This window comes from Danio rerio, chromosome 13, assembly GCF_049306965.1.
Source record: "Danio rerio strain Tuebingen ecotype United States chromosome 13, GRCz12tu, whole genome shotgun sequence".
In the NCBI taxonomy this organism is placed as follows: Eukaryota; Metazoa; Chordata; class Actinopteri; order Cypriniformes; family Danionidae; genus Danio; species Danio rerio.
In genome coordinates this window covers 2,815,001-2,828,383 of record NC_133188.1, presented here as the reverse complement: position 1 = coordinate 2,828,383, position 13,383 = coordinate 2,815,001, and the positions used below count along the sequence as shown (strand labels likewise).

General features: G+C 38.1%; 2 protein-coding genes across 18 annotated transcripts in view; both read left to right on the top strand.

Moving 5' to 3' along the window:
- eml4 (EMAP like 4) overlaps positions 1-3,224 on the top strand; it is a 127,086-nt gene extending 123,862 nt beyond the window's left edge. For 10 of the 17 annotated variants that reach the window (XM_073920523.1, XM_073920522.1, XM_073920519.1 and 7 more), the window contains one exon: positions 192-3,224. In XM_073920523.1, the coding sequence (XP_073776624.1) occupies positions 192-692 (501 nt within the window). In that variant the 3' untranslated portion in view covers positions 693-3,224. The remainder of the gene's footprint in view (positions 1-191) is intronic. The other 7 variants (XR_012389083.1, XR_012389082.1, XR_012389080.1 and 4 more) reach the window with 1 other exon arrangement.
- Positions 1-13,383, top strand: part of fbxo9 (F-box protein 9) — an 884,197-nt gene that overhangs the window by 392,519 nt on the left and 478,295 nt on the right. The window lies entirely within an intron of this gene.

The window sequence follows — 13,383 nt, the reverse complement described above, 5'->3', positions numbered from 1 at the left end:
TTAATTGAATTTGAATATGTAATTTGTATAGAAATGATTCACTATTTCCCTGAGGAGTGCCCAGAGTTATAGGATGATACTGAAAGCTTGTCAGACAGTGAGTAGGGGAAGGAGCTTTGCGAAGGGTCAATTGGGTAAGATTGATGAATGCATTCATCTGAAGTTTGCTTGGTTTTGTTGTTTAATTGCAGGCCCCAAGCCACAAGTACAGCGCCCACAGCAGTCACGTGACCAATGTGAGCTTCATGCACAACGATAGTCACCTGGTTTCCACGGGTGGCAAGGACATGAGCATCATGCAGTGGCGTCTAGTGGAAAAAACCTCTTCATTGGTGCACAGCGACTCCAGTCTGGGCTTCGGCGACTCCTTTCTGAACAACTCCACCCCTCGGGGGCTGCCATCGGTACCCAGCATCCCCAACACTCCTACTGAGCCTGTGCCGATGGCGGTGCCAGTCTCACTAGCCATCAGCACCCATCCCGACTCCAACACTCCTCCTCCAACACCCCCTGAACCCCTGCATAAGGCCACTCCTAATGGACAGCAGGATGGCTCGCCGGAAACTCCGCCCCCTTCTGATGATGCCACGCCCCCTTCCGACAGCACTCTGAGCCCAAAGGACAGCCTAGAGCCTAGTGATGATACAGCCACGCCCAGTGACGAGGGCACACCCTTTAACCCGCCCTTATAAGGTGTCTAGCCCTTCCTCTTTTTCTCTTGCTCAATAGCGCGCCCAGAGGCACCAGCATGACACTGCAGCCTTCCTGTGGGATTACAGCAGCAGAGTCTCCTCGGTTTTTTTATCCTTTCGAGATTTTCTTTTCATTTGTGTCTTAGTTTTGTTAATGTTTTGTTCTGTGGTCGTGGAGGTATTGGTTTGGCTTGGATGCTGAGAGATTTGGAATTTGTAGTTAAAACCAGTAAATTTACACTGACACACACACAAACACTAATACAGACATTCATACGCGATTCGGTAACTGATTATGTTAAAGGTGGAATTAAATCAGTTTACCTGTCTGAGTTCCAAACATGTTCACGTTTACATACACACAGGCCAACACACAAATAAAACAAAATCAACACAAGCTTTTTTCTATACATAAAGGGTGGAATTAATTTTTTTAATTACCAAATCTGTACTTCACTTATGAGGTAGTCTATCAATCTTTTGGTCTTTATTGGCTCGTCCTCATATCGTTCCAGACCTGTTTGACTGTCCTTCTTCTGTGCATAATAGAAAAGATCTTTTGAGGATCTTTTGAAATGTTTGAGAAACCTTTGAGGATCTTTCGAAGAGGTTTCGATGGTCTTTTAAGGTTGCTTCACATATTTTTCAAAGCTGTTTCAAAGATCTTTTGTGGATGTCTTGAGGATCTTTCGAAAATGTTTCAAGAATCTTTCAAGGCTCTTTTGAGAATCTCTCAAAGATGTTTTAGGGCTCTTTTGAGGGTTTTTAAAAGATGTTTAGAGGCTCTTTTGAGAATTATTCAAAGATCTTTCGAGGCTTTTTTAAGAATCTTTCGAGGCTCTTTTGAGAATCTTTCAAAGACCTTTCAAGGCTCATTTAGCAATCTTTCAAGGATCTTTCGAGGCGTTTTTGAGAATCTTTCAAAGATGTTTCGAGGCTCTTTTAAGAATCTTTCAAGGATCTTTCGAGGCTCTTTAGAGAATCTCTAAGATGTTTCGAGGCTCTTTTGAGAATCTCTCAAAGATGTTTTAGGGCTCTTTTGAGGGTTTTTAGAAGATGTTTAGAGGCTCTTTTGAGAATTATTCAAAGATCTTTCGAGGCTTTTTTAAGAATCTTTCGAGGCTTTTTTAAGAATCTTTCGAGGCTTTTTTAAGAATCTTTCGAGGCTTTTTTAAGAATCTTTCGAGGCTCTTTTAAGAATCTTTCGAGGCTCTTTTAAGAATCTTTCGAGGCTCTTTTAAGAATCTTTTGAGGCTCTTTTGAGAATCTTTCAAAGATCTTTCAAGGCTCTTTTAGGAATCTTTCAAGGATCTTTCGAGGCTCTTTAGAGAATCTCTTAAAGATGTTTAGAGGCTCTTTTGAGAATTTTTCAAAGATGTTTCGAGGCTCTTTTAAGAATCTTTCGAGGCTCTTTTGAGAATCTCTCAAAGATGCTTCGAGGCTCTTTAAGGAATCTTTCAAAGATCTTTCAAGGCTGTTTTAGGAATCTTTCAAGGATCTTTTGAGGCTCTTTTGAGAGTCTCTTAAGAGTCTCTCAAATATGTTACAAAGATCCGTTGCGGATTTATTAAAAAAAAACTAATATGTCTTGAGGTTCTTTCAAAGATGTTTTGAGGATCTTTTGAATACATTTCAAAGATCATTTGAGGGTTTATTCAAATATTTGAGGATGTCTTTAGGTTCTTTAAAAGAGAAGATGTTTTGAGGATCTTTCGAGTACCTTTTGAAGTTTTTTAAAAATAGTTTCAAGGATCTTTTAAGCACTTTTCTAAGACCTTTTGACAGTTTTGCTCCAATTTCACTCGTGTTCTTTAAAATATCTTCTTCTGTTTTGCAGAAGGCAACTTAAACAGGTTTGGAATGACATGAAGTTGAGTAAATGTTCGTTTTTAGGTGAACTAAGCTTTAAATCACGTTTGAATGTTCATTTGTGTTCTCTCTCACTTTCTGTGAACATTGGTGGAGGAACTGGGTGTGAAGCTGATTTGCCTGCTTGCATAGCATCTGTCCCTGAGCCAAAAACTATAGGACGTGCAAATCTGGTGATGCCAGGCAGGTGTTCCTGGTTCATACGTTGGACTCAAGGACCTCAATATTCCAGGCTGCTTCTGCTGGTCATCATGGTCATGGATACCTTGAATTTCAACCATAATTTTTGCCTTGAATTTACTGAACAATAGCCATGTACAGCTGTGCACGACATTCAGTATATCCGCAGCTAACACATTCTCACACAAGCCTGACCTGCAACAAAAACAGGTCTGCATGGTGATAAACAGCAGATATATAGTAGTTCCAGTCTTACCCAGCTGTCTAAAATACCGCGCCACTCTTACATCTCCTTTTTTTACACTGGAGATTTTCATACCATCCGTTTTAAACTCTCATCCAAATGACTCTTTTCTCACTGAGACCGAATTGTTTTTAGGTTTAATTTTGGGACTGTCTTTCTTGTCATTTTGTTCATTGGACTGAGATGTTCTTGTTTTTTATCATGCGAGAAAGGAAAGATTAAACGAGTCTTAAATGTGAGTGCTTGTGCGTGAGTGTGTGTGTATGTGAGCCAGTCGTTCTTCTTTCATTCCTCTCTCCTTCACATCTTCTCAGGGTCTAGATGGAAAAAGTCAAAGGAAGAGAGAAAGGTAGTTTTTTCTGTCTCTCCTTTTTGGAAAAGCTTACACAATAATATCAGAAAGTAAAGTATCATGATTTCGCAATGTTTGTGTTGAAAACTGGTCATACATACACAGGGTGGGCCATTTATATGGATACACCTTAATCAAATGGGAATGTTTGGTGATCTTATTGTCTTGATTGTGGCACATTGGTATATGTGAAGAGGCAAACTCCTCAAGACGGGTGGTGACCATGGTTGCCATTTTGAAGTCGGCCATCTTGGATCCAATTTTTGTTTTTTTTAATACGAAGAGGGTCATGTGACACATCAAACTTATTGGGAATTTCACAAGAAAAACAATGGTGTGCTTGGTTTTAACGTAACTTTATTCGTTCATGAGTTATATATATAAGTTTCTGACCACTTATAAAATGAGTTCAATGTGCTGGCCATTGTGTTGGATTGTCAATGCAACCCTCTTCTCCCACTCCCACAGGAGAAAGTGCCAGCACAGGCTTCCAGTATCTGTGATTTCAGGTGCTGCACATCTTGTGTCTTCACACCATAGACAGCCAAGATAGTGGGGCCATTCTTCATCAATGGAATCCTCAAGGACACTGGACATTTGACGTTGCTCCATGATGATGTGTTTCCCTCTTTATGCACTGAATCTGCCATGTCCCCTGAGTTTTTCCTGCAAGATGGTGCACCAACACATTAAGGGTGTCAGGCCTGAGCATTCCTAGATGAACAGTTGTCGTGGGCCAGTTGAATGGCCCCCCAAGGTCTCCTGATCTGACCCCTTTGAGTTTTATCTTTTAGGTCATCTGAAGGCAGTTGTCTATGGTGTGAAGATACAAGATGTGCAGCACCTGAAACTACAGATACTGGAAGCCTGTGCTGGCGTTTCTCCTGCGGTGTTGCTATCAGTGTGTGAAGAGTGGGAGAAGAGGGTTGCATTGACAATCCAATACAATGGGCAGCACACTGAACACATTTTAAAAGTGATCAGAAACTTGTAAATAACTCATGAACGAATAAAGTCACGTTAAAACCAAGCACACCATTGTTTTTCTTGTGAAATCCCAATAAGTTTGATGTGTCACATGACCCTCTTCCTATTAAAAACAACAACAGTTGTATCCAAGATGGCTGACTTCAAAATGGCCACCATGGTCACTACCCATCTTGAAAATTTTGCCCCCTCATATACTAATGTGCCACAAACAGGACACTAATATCCCCAACCATTCCCATTTTATTAAGGTGTATCCATATAAATGTAACCACCCTGTATAATATATATAAATAAATAAATACTGCATCCCAATTTGCCCACTTACACTGCGTCTTATATAAAAGTGCATACTTTTGAGTGTGTAACAGAAGAGTTTGTAGTTTAACAGTTTGTATCCATGTTTGTAGTTCTAACTGAACTCACATTCAATGCGTGATGTATTGTGGGCAATATTAGCTACTAGTGGATGCACACATATGCACTTTGAATGTCTACCGAAAAATATTAGCGCATCCGTGTAACATTGGAATAGTTATTTTAACATATGACTTGGAACAGACTCTGTTCTTGAATGCTATTTGGTGACGAACGGTATGTGATTTGGGATGCAGCAATTCCTACAACCTTATATTACGTCAATACTTTTTGCAAGAGAAACATTCAAACTTTTCCTCCATCATCCCTAACCATCATCAAGTCCTTTTAGGGGGTTAGCAGTTTTAAAACAGCTCCCAATTAATTAGTTTTGCTCTTAATAGTCATTGATATATAGATCCAAAAGATCATTAAATTATAACCACTAATCCCAGACAAAAACCTATGAAGAAATCATTATAAATCAAGAGAGACTCATCAATAGTACACCCGAAGAGACATCAGAACAAGCTTTTGGAGATGCTTTATAAATTTAAAGTGTTAAAAAAACTGCATAGTCAGTGTGCAAAGATCTGATAAACAATAGTTTACAAATTCCGATTGGTGTATTGACTGAGAAACCTGGTTCAATTATGCATTTCCATTAATTTGAGTTGAATTTTTCTTATTGGGGAAGTCTGTCAATCTTTAGAGATGTGTATAATATGAAACACATCTGCGTTCAGATGCTCAATATTGACGGATGTCAAGAAGCCTTGCTATGAATCGATGTTTCCAGGTGAATTTGTAAGTGCATGATATGAATGTTATAATCGGTGGCTTTTGCAGTGTTTAGGTGGAATGATGCCTGATTGTTTTGGTTGTGTTGGTGTGTTACATGCAACGTTGGGTCTGTGTCGAGATGAACGCCCTTCAGCTGGTCTGCAGTCGACTTTTTATACCTCTTTCCATGTACGCTTTATGGACTACTCTTGTTTTGTAACCAATTGCGAAGGACTTCGAGTCACTGAGGCGTCGATGTTGCTTTAAATGTCTTTTTTCTTATACAGTGGGACACTTAAGCCACACTTGAAAAAATGTATGAATGTCATTAGTAAATAACTTTACAATGTTTATTTTGCTAGCGCACATTGTTATTCTTTAGGTAAATATTAAATCTGGCTAAAAAAAAAAGTTTGTTTTGTTTAATCTTCAATCAAAAGAAGACTATTTGCTTCTGCGTTTGGAGTAGCAATCCTGTTGACGTCAGTTAGCCTCTTCAGCCACAATATTTTTTATTTCTATTGTCCCATTCACACGGGGTTTCAGCGTTAACGTTTGACTGAAGGCGTGTCTAAAGTTGAGGCTGAAGCGATCGTCATAGCAGCGTCAGCCACTGAAATTCAGTCAGCAATAGGCCACTGTCTAGTTGGTGTATTTGCATACAGCGATCTGATTGGCTGACGCTTCCGTCTGCGCTTGAAAAGTTGAGCTAGTCCCAACTTCTGGTGCGAGCAATGCCTCTGAAGCGGTGCCAATGGATCCACAATGCAGTTCGGCAACGCCTGACGGCACCCATTCAAAGTAAATGGGAAGCATTGACGTTGACGCCTCGTGTAAATGGGGCGTAAGAGTAAATGCAGTGTGCGAATTATACATTGACGATTGGAGGGGCAATTTTTTCGGTAATGATAGTTAGTACATGCTTCAGTGAATTGAATTTATGTGTTAATTTAAATTACATCTAATTTATTAATAAAATGTATTTGAAGTTTTTGGTGATTGAGGGATGTTTAGAGTGTTCTGACCAGCCTGATCTCACGAGGAAACGTAACTATTATACCTTGTCAGTTTAGTGGCTAATTCATATAAGAAAATGTGCCATTTAAAAAAGGTCGGCGACAATAGCTTAGTGGTAAGTGCATCGACTAGGCATGGGCTGGTATATGATTCTGACGTTATGATAACCTTGATTACTGCTCTAAAATATATTATTTTTAAATGTCTGGGTAAAATATAATGACTTTTTAACAGTATATTTTATTTTAAGAAATATTTTAAGTATTTTGTAACAGTAAACATGTCAGGCTAAATAATTCAAATGCATCATAGACTTCTGCTGTCTACATTTGTTTCAGAATTCTTTAAAATTTAAAACGGTATCTTTGGAGATCTTTTCCGCTGAAGATATTTTTGTCCTATAAAGAATAATAATAAAAAAACATAAATAAAAAATCTTTCATATACCTTAGGAAGGTTATAGCAGAAAATTTTGGCGGTTTTAAAACCTTGACTTTTCCAAACCGCGGTATACCTTGGAAACGGTTAAATTCCATCCCTAGCATCAGCACATAGCACTGATCGAGTTCGATTCCTGGCTCGAGGTCCTTTGCCGACCCTTCCCCTATCTCTGCTCCCCAAACATTCCTGTCTGTAAATCTTCATTGTCCTATCACAATAAAGGTTAAAACCCCTTAAAAATAATTATAAAAAAAATAACGAGGAGGCGTGGCACCAAAAACCCACCCCTAAACCCAACCTTCATTGGGGGATGAGCGAATGTTACAAAATTGAACGAATGAGATACTGTACGAATTCAAACGAATTAGCCATTAAATCAAAAAGTTACGAATTACCGTGAGATCGCGATGGTTCTGACCTGCAGTGTCAACTGATTAGCTATTTCAGACGTTACTGTAGGTCAAACCATACATCTAATTTGACTTTACTTTTCGGCTATATGTAGATACAAACAGCTATCTTATGAGAAAACTTGTCTTGTGAACACTTCTGGTGTCCATCGGTGAAAAACATCTGCCGGTTTCTGACTGTTGAATGAACTTTTTCTTGCATAAACTGCATTCGCAGTGGTATGAACTATTATAGGGGTGGTCAAATTGATACGTATGTTTTCTATTATTTTAATTACTTAACATTATTATTTTAAATACAGATCAGATTGATTTGTTTCTTTGTAATGGGCTGACCCCCTAATACATCTTGTAAAGCTAATTAGGAGGGCCAACTCAATGGGATTCATATTACTTTAGGTGTGACTCAAGTACCAGCTCTAGGCCCCTTAAAGTTTCGTGAATGATATCAAATGGGGAACTTTTAGAATCTTGGTGTTGGCTTTATTATGTATATATTGATGTACCTGTATGTATAACATAATTTTGTGAGGAGGGATGTACTTTGATATGCAGAGTTTGACGTTTTTTCTTCGTGCTATATAGTGTTTATGAGCTTGTTTTTACAATTGTTGACCTGTATATGCAGGTAAAGTGGCCTTGTGGCATGATTTCAGGATTTTCTTCGGACATTGCTCAGTTTGGAGACTCGGAAACTGGAGCGTTGCATACTGACATGTTTTGTTAATTGAATGTCACAGGCTTGTTTCATATTGTAAGTATTGAAAGCATTTTGATAGCAGTAACGTAAAGGGCTGAGTTGTTTGGAGAGTTTTTAATGAGTCAAGTGTGTTGTCAACGCATCGGTGTTCACCTTTAAAGATACAGTTGTTTGTGTTTTTTATATCTGCTAAAAATCCAAAAGATAATTTCCAAAACATACACAGGGAGAGAGGGAATGGAAACGTCCAGCTGATGATTGTATCTACATTTGGAGGAAACGTTGGGCTTGTGTCCAGCTCTGGATGTCTACATGCTTTGCAGTCTGCAGGGTATTTGATTATATTCTCATCGAATGAAGAGAAAAAGCTCAACCGAAAACCACGAAGATCATCCTGATTATGCAAATGATTCAGTGATGTTAGCGAAATATAAAAAGTTAGATTTTTTTTCCGTTTTTTTTCTTGTGATTAAGTTTGAGCCAATCTGATTCTTTTGCATTCCTGCCAATGGGCAGAAATACTGAGGAATTTAGAAATAAAGAAACATTTAAAACATTTTGGTGTTTGTCTTCTTTATTTTTCAGTTGAAGTTCTGTTTTTGTATTTGAAGTGTACATTGACATGTGTAGCTACTCTTTCCCTGCTAAAAAATCCAGCTTAAACCAGCCTAGGATGGTTGGCTGGTTTAAGCTGGTCGACCAGCCTGGTTTTAGAGGGGTTTTGGCCATTTCCAGGCTGGTTTCCAGCCATTTCCAGCCTGGTTTTAGCTGGTCAGGCTGGAAAATGACCAGCTAAAACCAACTTGACCAGCCTGGTTTAAGCTGGACATAGCTGGTTTTGGCTGGGCTCCCAGCCTGGCTAGGCTGGTGAAGCTGATTTTAGCTGGTCATCTCACAGCCTGACCAGCTAAAACCAGGCTGGAAATGGCTGGAACCAGCCTGGAAATGGCCAAAACCCCTCTAAAACCAGGCTGGTCGACCAGCTTAAACCAACCAACCATTCTAGGCTGGTTTAAGCTGGATTTTTCAGCAGGGTTGTAATTCATCAATATGTGTATTAATAGCCATAGGTGACAAACTTCTGCTGTGCCCCAGTAGAAGCTTTGAGTTATGACTTACTTTAAATGTCAGTGTATTAATTAACAGTGGTAATGCCTGAATAAAATTTTATTCTTTATTTATAATCAAATCAATTTCTGTGAAGTCAACGTAGTTTAATGGAAACCAAGCTGATTCATACGCTAAGAAAACCAAAAAGATAATTTAAATGTCATTTGGCCTTATTGCATTTAGACTCGATGTTAGACTCTGTTAGATCTTTAAGTAATACATTGTAAGAAATGTTGAGTTGTCATGATGGCCGAATCATTTAACCAGGACTTGGATCACAAACATCACCCAGTGAAAGATGAAAATGCAACACATTTTCCTAACACTGAGTCCTTAATCCAATGTAAGTAGGCCAAATAACATTTTAAATAGTAATTTGCTAGCATTATTGCTTGTATGTGATGCACATTCATTCATTTTTATCTGCTTTTCCGAGGCTGGGTAGCGGGGGCAGCAGTCTAAGAAGAGAACCCCAGACCTCCCTCTCCCCAGACACTTCCTCCAGCTCCTCCGGGGGAGGATCCCAAGGTGTTGCCAGACCAGTTGAGAAGAGACATAGTCCCTAGCATGTACTGTGTCTTCCTGGGACATCTATGGAACACCTCCCTAAGTAAGCACCCATGAGGCATTAAAAATAGATGCCTGAGCCACCTCAGCTGACTTCTCTTGATGTAGAGGAGCAGCGGCTCTACTCTGAGTTCCTCCTGGGTGCCATAGCTCCTCACCCAATCCATAAGTATACGCCCTATCACCCTGCTAAGGAAACTCATTTCTGCCACTTCATTTCGAGATCTTGTCTTTTCGGTCATGACCCAAAACTCATGACCATAGGTGAGAGTAGGACCATTGACTGGTAAATCGAGAGCTTTGCCTTTTGGCTCAGCTCCGTCTTTACCACAACGAACTACTGCTGTCACTACACCAATCTGCTTGTCAATCTCACGCTCCATCCTTTCCTCACTCGTGAACAAAACCCCAAGATACTTGAACTTCTCCACCTGGGGTAAGGACTTTCCTCCAACCTGAAGATGGCAAACCATCTTTTTTTCTGGTGGAGCACCATGGCCTCAGACTTGAAGGTGCTCATTCTCATCCCAGTCGCATCACACTTGGCAGCAAACCGCCCCAGTGCATTCTGAAGATCCAAAGTCGATAAAGCCAACAGAACAACATCGTCTGCGAATGATAGAGATAAAATCTTGTGGTCGCTAAGCTGGACCCCCTTCAACTCAAGGCTCCACTTTGAAATTCTGTCCTAATTGGTGAGAAAGGGCAGGCCTGCCGGGGTCCAACATGCACTGGAAACAAGTCTGACGGTCCCACTTTATATTAAGTGTCCCAAACTACTATGTACTTACATCAAAAAAATAAATACAATGTACTTACTGTGTTCATAATGTATTTGAGAACACTTGTGGCGCTTTTGAGTTGGGATAGAGGTTGGGTTATGGACAGGTTTGGTGGCATGCGTAGGTTTAAGGGAGGGTTAAGGTGTAAGGGATGGTCAACAGTGTATTTACAAATGTAATTACAAAAGTTAGTTACAGATGTAATTACATACATGTATTTAATCAAGCATAAGTACACAGTAAATACATGTATTTACACAATAAGTACATTGTAGCAAACTATTAGTTCCTATGTAAGTACATATTAGTTAAGGTTACTTGATGTAAAGTGGGACCAGACTGACTTATTGTCGGAAATGTGAACCAAACTCCTACTTTGACAGAGGCGCTCTGTGTTGCACGCCTCAATTCAAGTTGGGTAGTACATTTTCTGTGTAATTTTGCAGCTCATAATGTGTTAACATTAGTGTAATTTACATTTTAAAATCTGTGTTTGGAAATGGCAGATTTTTATCTTGCATCAAACTTTGCACATCTTGACAATGCTCGTTTAAATACAGAAATACAGTGCCGTTTTACATTTCGCATATTACATTTCAAAAAGAGTTTTGCTACTCATATGCTTCCATACACTTGTACGCACTGAGAACTGTTTGCCAAGGCTTTTATAAAGCTGATAATATTGTAAATAATGTTCAATTTCTTACTCCGACCAATCATTTCACATCATAAGACAGGCATCATCAGGAGTTAAAGACTTATTTTGGACATAATTGTTTGTGTTGATTTTTAAATTCAAAAACAGGGAACCGCTGACTTGTAATTTAGCCTGCAAATAAGCACCACGGATTTCAAAAATCTTCAAATCAGCAAAATCTTCTTTAATGATCCACTGAAGAAAGAAAGTGCCATCTTCAACGAGTGAGGGTGAGTAAATTAAGTTAACATGTTGATTTTTTTGGATAATCTATCCCTTTAAATGACCACCCTGCTGAAAAAACAGCTTAAACCAGTCTAAATTGTCTGGTTTTAGCTGGTTGACCAGGCTGGTTTTAGAGTGGTTTTGGCCACTTACCTACAGCCTGGTCTTAGCTGGTCAGGCTGGAAAATGACCAGATAAAACTAGCTTGACCATATATATATATATATATATATATATATATATATATATATATATATATATATATATATATATATATATATATATATATATATATATATGTGTGTGTGTGTGTGTGTGTGTATATACATGTTTGTGTGTGTGTGTGTGTGTGTATATATATATATATGTGTGTGTGTGTGTGTGTGTATATACATGTTTGTGTGTGTGTGTGTGTGTATATACATGTTTGTGTGTGTGTGTGTATATACATGTTTGTGTGTGTGTGTGTGTGTGTGTGTGTGTGTGTGTGTGTGTGTGTGTGTGTGTGTGTGTGTGTATATACATGTTTGTGTGTGTGTGTGGCAGCATTGCGTTACCGTGAATGAGTCGGTCTATCTTCTTTCAGAATATGAAAAAGAAGCTTTTATTCGTTTTTGTTTTCTGGTGATTTTATTTTTTGTTATTTTAAATAAAAAAAATGAAAATCTAATTATTTTCGAATTTTGGTTTTTCGTTTTTTCACCATGAAAGAGAAAAACACATCGCATTTCAATATTCGATTTTGAATTTTAAAACGAAAATCCGAAAACGGCTCGTTTTTCGTTTTTCAATATCCGTTTCTAAAATGAGCATCAAATGACCAAAAGATACACTGACCATTTATTTATATATGAATGTGAGTAAATGAATGAAATGAAAATGTAAAAACTGCTAAAGTTAATATTATTAGCTCCTAAAGATTTGCGACTGTTGTCCAATAACTTGCTTAGTTACCAAATTAGCCTAGTTAAATCTTTAAATGGCACTTTAATCTGAATACTAGTATCTAAATATATTGATAAAATACTAGTAAAATAACTGTAATATGTAGTGTTCTCATGGCAAAGACAAATTAAAAATAAATTAGCAATTAGTCATTAAAACTACTGTGTTATGTTTAAAAATGTGTCTGGAAAAAAATGTTGCATATATATGCTTGATAAATAGTGTACTTTCTTTAGTCTTTTTAAAGAAGAAAACCAGATGGTGTAGTTTTGACATCTACCAGCAGGAGCTCCTGGAGTCAAGCCAACCAAACCTTGACCCTCAGTCTGCGAGCTCGCCAAAAATCAACACATAAACAACACAGAGAAGACTTGGTACATCTGTAAACTTTGGACCAGTAAACAAGCTAAATCACAGACCTTGAATGATGTTTATGTTCTTTATCAGACTGAAACAGTTGTGTTAGACGCCGAGTAAATGTTGTGGTGAAATCAAAAGGCAACAGCACATCTCATCAAGAGATACTGACTCAGCAAAAAAACAGCCTGTTCTCTGCTGAACAAACAGTCCTCGCTCCACATGTTGATGTCACGAATTACAAATACTCAAATTACTGTAATCGAGTGGATTTTCTCAAAAATTGCATACTTTACTGAGATCAAATGTAGAAAAGATAATATAAAAAATAAAGCTATAAGAATGAAATATATAGGATACCATTTACATTAAATACCCGAACAGAACAGTTATGCCTCATATGTTTCATTGACAGTTTTATTGATCACTAAGATATGATTGACTTGGATTTAAGTTGCTTCAAATTAAAAATAAAAATTGCAAAAATAGCTTTGATGTAGCTAATTACATTTCCCAGGGGGTAGCTTTAGTATTAAATTATTAATTTTAAGTAGAGTAGCTAATAGCTTAGCTCACAAAATTTTTCAAGTAGCTTGCCCAACACCGTGTATATATATATATATATATATATATATATATATATATATATATATATATATATATATATA